The following is a 6,383-nucleotide window of genomic DNA, read 5'->3' on the forward strand; positions in this document are numbered from 1 at the left end:
ATCCAGGATCAACCACCCCCAGGGGAACTTACCGCAAGTGCCAGTCAACCCCCCACGGCGAGTGACTGCCCACTCCCCCTGGCTAACCCCCCATCCACCCAAATGATCGGCGCATTCATCTCCCATCTTCGTGAGTAGCCATGGATACATTAAACATAATCTCTTGGAATATTTTTGGCCTCAAGCGGAACATTCCTCTCCTAAACATGTTCTGCAAAAACTTCAAAGGCATCATTGCATTGCAAGAAACGCTCCTCTGGCCACATGACCTTGCCATCTGCAATTCAATTCATAAAGACTTCAGAACCTTCTCGACTTCATCGATGCAAGTTACAGGTCAAATCATAGCCGGTCGCCTGAAAGGGGGCCTTTCTTTCCTGTGGCACAAATCATTAGACAATATGATAAAGGTGATGACCTACAGGAGTGACATATTGGTGGGGCTTCAAGTGACAGTAGGGAACTCTAAAATCCTAATTATTAATGTTTATATGCCATGGGAAAATAACAATAATTTTTATCATTACTGCATGATCCTAGGGGAGTTACACAGTATTATTCATGATTCTCCTGCTGATCATATTTGTATAATCGGGGACCTTAATTCTCACCCCACAAAACAATTTTATAATGAACTTACTCGCTTCTGTCAAAATCATGCTCTCCAAATTAGCGATGTAATGCTCCTCCCTCCCTCCTCTTATTCATATGTACATAATAGAGCGGACGCTATCACAACTTCCTGGCTGGACCACTGCATCACATCTCCACAACTTCATGATTCTATTATGACCTGCAATATTCGCTATGATCTTGCAATGGGCTACGATCACATCCCATTACAGGTGTCATTCAGTACCCCATCCCTCCTTACTGTGAACCCCCTAACTGTTCGCCCACCAGCAGTAAACTGGGATTTTAAAAACCAACAGAAAACCAGATACTTTAGGGCGACCACGGAAACCAGGTTGCGGTCAATAGTTCAACCGTCAGACACCTTACTTTGTACTAACACAAATTGTAGAAATGACCACCACAGGAAAGATCTGAATGAATTCTATTTGAACATAATCTCCGCTGTGCTTGCTTCAGGCAGGGCTGCCTTTTGATTTCATCAAGGTAATTCTTGTAATATACCTGGATGGAATGACTTGGTTAAAGATCTGTATACATACTCACGAGAAATGTTTTTACTGTGGAGGCAAAATGGTACCCTCAGGGAAGGGAACACTGCATTACTAATGAGACAGGCAAGAGCGCAGTTCAAACTTGCTCTTAACCACTGCAGGTTAAATGAAAAACAACTAAGAGCCAATGCATTGTCTAGAAACTTAGAATCTGGTGATTATCCTCGTCTTTGGAAAGATATCCAGTCCTTAAATCCCAAAACTAAAAAGCTATCACAGAGAGTAGGGGAAGCAGTCGGAGACGAAGCTATCGCACGTATGTGGGGCGATCACTTCAACAATATCTTGAATTGCATAAATGATCAAGATTCCCGAAGGGATGTAGATAACCTCCTTACTGACAACATTCAATTTCATTTTGCAGACCGTATTACGCCAGGTAACATCAGCGATGCCATAAACAGCCTACCTAATAATAAATCGCCCGGCTGTGATGGTCTTCCTGCAGAGGCTTTCAATTTCTGCCATCCGATAATTTACATTTTGCTAGCTGCCCTATTCAATGCGTGCATAATTCACTGGTTTCTTCCAGACTCCCTACTCTTAGTTCACTTGATACCATTAATCAAAAACAAGCTAAAGGATGCAGCTGACCCTGGCAACTACGGGCTGATTGCAATCACAACGATCACATCGAAGATACTTGAGTCTGTTCTTCTAGTGAGAGTTCTCCCCTTTCTACACACCACTGGCAACCAGTTCGGGTTTAAAGCAAACCACTCAACCGACACCTGCATCTACATACTGGAAGAATTGCTGAACTACTACCTATCATCAGCCTCTCCTGTTTTCCTTTGTTTTGTAGATGTGAGAAAAGCATTTGGCAGAGTAAACTACCTGAAGCTCTTCCTGAAGCTGCATAAAAGGGGGCACATCCCTGTATCTAATTGGCATTTTACATTGCTGGTTCTCCACACAGCAATTCTGTGTCAAATGGGTAACGTATTATCTTACACCTCCAGCTCCCTAAACGGGCTTCGGCAAGGGGGCATTCTCTCTCCATACCTGTTTAATACGTACACAGATCCCTTGAATGTCAAATTGAACTCACTCCCAATCGGATGCACCGTCAATGAAACAACTATAAACAACCTCTGTTAAGCCGACGATGTGGTTCTGATTTCCCCATCAGTGCGAGGTCTCCAATGACTCATCGACATTTGCCGCAAATATGCAGAGGAATTTGATATAATCTACAACGAAACCAAGACCCAGTGCATGTCACTGCTCCTGAGGTCGCTTAAGCATATTGCAGAACCTCAAATTTTCCTCGGAAACCATCGGCTGGAATTTGTGCACGAATTTCCGTATTTGGGTCACATTATCACCGATGACCTAAAAGATACGGCAGACATTGAACAGAGGCGTTGTAAACTATGTGCATCTGGCAACATGATTACAAGGAGGTTTGCCTTCTGTCACCGAGACGTGAAACTGCTGCTCTTCCGCTCGTACTGCTACAGTATCTATGGGTGTTCCCTCTGGACGAACTATACCCGAGAGACCATGAGACGCATCACTGTTGTGCACAATGACAGTCTGAGATGCCTGACGAACACTCCCCGCTACCACTCTGCCACACAGATGTTCATAGAAAACCACCTGGACAATTTAAAAATCATTGTTAGGCGAACAATGTCCAGTCTGGTAACCTGAGTGAGAAACAGCAGCAACTCGCTCATACAAAGCATCCTAAGGAGTGAAGCAAGAAGAAAATCTAAATTGTGAGAAAGATGGGAAAATGAGGCCTTTGTCCCCTAAAGGACTTAATCTCTGTATTGGCAAGATGTCATCTGCAGTTTTTGTCATTATTACATTTATTGCTGATATTTTAATTTTTCATTATTACTGTGATTACTATCAAGTTAAAGTTTTTTTTACATTCAATTTATGTATGTAGCCCTCTGGACCTGACTACTGTAACCACCTAAGATCTCTAGTTAAAATTTAAGTTATATAATATGTGCACTAACTGTTATTACTCTCAATGCATTTTTTTTTTCTCACCAATATTATTACGTACTGTTATTACCAGTATTATGATTACTAGCTTTTATGCTACCTCAGCTATTTTGTGGATAAGTGCCGATTATTCATTTTCTTTTTCTATTTTATCATGTCTCATGTATTTAGATTGTGTATGTTACTGTCTGTATTTTGTATATTCAATGTATATGGCCCCGAGCTGAAATAAAGCATATTATTATTATTATTATTATTATTATTATTATTATTATTATTATTATTATTTAAGTATTACATTCAGTTTTCTTGTGACATTGTACTCCAGTTGAGGTAGTCTAGTTTGATGGCTGCAAATTCAAGATGTTTGCCACAAAAAATTAAATTAATTTGCTTGAGATTTCCTCCCATTGTTATGTTTGCTACAGAAAATTAAATAAATTTGCTTGAGATTTCCTCCAATTGTAAGGAAGTTCGTGCTATAGATTATTTTACTTATTTGTGTTCTAATACTCCACCTGGAATGACAGTGAAGGACTGAAGGAATCATGAAATTTAGGCTGTAAAGCCAAGCATTGGTCAACATTTGAAAGTGGGTGATTAAATGATGATTGGATATGAGTAGCCATGTAAGATTCTGCTGTTCATCTTACTTGTTGAGCATTTTCTGTGATGATTAGCTCAAGTTCTGAAGAAAAAATGATTAATTCAAATATCTTTTCTTTTTATATGGAGTCATTCCTTAACTTGGCCAATCATCAGCTTTAGAGTTAGATGTACTGGCTTAGAAGGGCCTAATTCTTAACCTGTATTCTTGAGCAAGCAACATTCAGAAATGTTGAATACAGGCAGTCCCTGGCTTACGACCGAGGTTCCGTTTTTGAGGCGCGTTGTAAGCTGGAAAATCGTCACAAATCGTAAGAAAACCTTACTTTTAATGCTTTGGGTGTGTTAAAAACTATGTAAACTGTATATTCATTGGGAATAATTTCTGATGAATATACTTGAAAAGTGTCGTAACTTCGGACCGTTGTAAGCTGAACCCGTCGTAAGCCGGGGACTGCCAGTACACAGTGGATGTATGCTATTTGAGAGCTATTCTTTTATTTCAATTGATGCTGTAGGTGTAGATAATTACGTATGTAAAGACAGTTTGCTGATCTATGAACAGTTTAAAACAATTTTTTAATCATAAATAAATACCACTGTTCAATGCTGAGGTTGCTCTCTCTTATTCATTTGAGTGCTGACACAGTTAAACAGCAAAACTTCACATTGAGTTGGTGGGAGAGAGATGCAAGATCTTATTCACTTGAGAGGTATCTTTCTCATTGTAGGATAGCAGGATCTTAAAGCAGATTTGTTTCTGGTTACCAACATCAAACTGCAGTGTTTGACTATATATAAAATTTATTTAAGATAAAATATTTCTTAAAAACATTTTAGCATTGTATTTTTCTTTAGAAACGTTCCACTGTACATCAAGATGCCCCTAAAGGAGCCCCATGTGTCTCGAAGGTAAATCATTATTTTCATGAGATGCATTGTTGACTAGTACATCACTGTAGTAGTAGCAAAAGTTCATGGTGCTGTACAACTGTGATTTTCAAATCCTCTCTTCAAGACTTTGATAAATGATGAATTTGTGGTTTAGCTTGCTATTTTATGTTTATTTTATGTTAAATTATTCTGGAGTCTTTTAAGTGTTGGATTATGGCAGAATTTAGTTATCTGTTTATTAGATCTAGGGTGGGGTTGTCAGGTGTCTTGATGGATCATATTCATGAAAGGCTCCCTAAAATATGATTTTTCATATATTTCTCCTCACTATGTAGTACAATTAGTTTACATTTTGTATGTATTTATTCTTCCCTGCATGTTCCACATCTTTTATGTTTGAAGAGAAATATGGGAATGAGAGATGTACAATACACACACACACATATATATGTATATATAAATAAAGGTTTTTTTGCCACGAAGGAAAAAAGGAAAAAGCAATATAGCTGAGTACTTTCGGTCCTGTTCAGGTCTGAACAGGACCGAAAGTATCTTGCTTTTTCATTTTTCCCTTCGTGGCAAAAAACCTTTATTTATACATAGCATCACGTTTTATATACTTCGTGATCAAGTTATATACAGTAGTACCTCGAGATACGAAATTAATCCGTTCCGAGGCGCCCTTCGTATCATGAGGTTTTCGTATCTTGGACCACATTTTACATGTAAAATGGCTAATCCGTTCCAAGCCCTCCAAAAACACCCCATTAAATTTCATAATAAAGCTAAATTGACCTATAAACAATGAAATACTACAACAATTTGGACCATTCAATACCTCAATTAAGACTAAAAATGCAAAACCTGTAAATAAAGTGTATATTAGTGTAGAAGAAATATTATTACTGTAACGTAAAATGTGGAAGCTTACCTTTCAAGTGAGGCTACGTACATACGTAACTATCCAAGGAAGATTGCTTCTGCCTACTTTTCACAATGTTCCTGTGTGAGCCTTTTCGGGGGGTGTCTTCTACAAATGATTGCACTTTATGAAAAGCGGCTTTAATTTCTGCCCTTTTTTTTCTGTATGTAATATGTACGTACGTACACTTTAAAAAATATACGTACGTACTACAACGTAACTATCCAAGGAAGATTGCTTCTGCCTACGTACTTTTCACAATGTTCCTGTGTGAGCCTTTTCGGGGGGTGTCTTCTACAAATGATTGCACTTTATGAAAAGCTGCTTTAATTTCTGCTGTTTTTTTCTTCTTTTTTTGATTTTTAACTTTTTTTTTTACTTTTTTTACGGTGTCCATCAAAACCCTGTTCAACCAAATGCTCTCTCTGCAACTGATTTGGGTACTGAATGTTTGGCTGCTGACCTTCAACATAAACTGAAGTGCCTTGATTATACGTACACTACATACTGGTATGCATGTTGTAAATGATTGGTGTACACCCTCTGTTCAGCAGGGAAAGGAGATTCTACCAACCTTGCAAAGTTTCCAGTTATCCCATGAGAGAGACCTTGATCACTTATCCCATGTGAGAGATCTTGGTCACTTTTTTTTTTTAATATTGTGCACACATTGACGATCCCGAAAACGAATACCGCGTGCGTATAACAATGCTGGTACCGAGTGGCCGAGCCACGCCACCACGTGTACATAGTAGATGCATGATGGGAGGGACGCTGGCCAATAGGAGAGAAGGATTTCATGGCCGCGACTA

At 38.9% G+C, this 6,383-nt stretch overlaps 1 protein-coding gene across 2 annotated transcripts in view; it reads left to right on the top strand.

Moving 5' to 3' along the window:
* Positions 1-4,680, top strand: part of LOC135211001 (organic cation transporter protein-like) — a 421,916-nt gene extending 417,236 nt beyond the window's left edge. For both annotated transcript variants that reach the window (XM_064244015.1, XM_064244016.1), the window contains exon 13: positions 4,614-4,680. In XM_064244015.1, the coding sequence (XP_064100085.1) occupies positions 4,614-4,671 (58 nt within the window). In that variant the 3' untranslated portion in view covers positions 4,672-4,680. The remainder of the gene's footprint in view (positions 1-4,613) is intronic.
* Positions 4,681-6,383: the final 1,703 nt, after the last annotated feature.

The sequence above is a fragment of the Macrobrachium nipponense genome, chromosome 4 (assembly GCF_015104395.2).
Source record: "Macrobrachium nipponense isolate FS-2020 chromosome 4, ASM1510439v2, whole genome shotgun sequence".
In the NCBI taxonomy this organism is placed as follows: Eukaryota; Metazoa; Arthropoda; class Malacostraca; order Decapoda; family Palaemonidae; genus Macrobrachium; species Macrobrachium nipponense.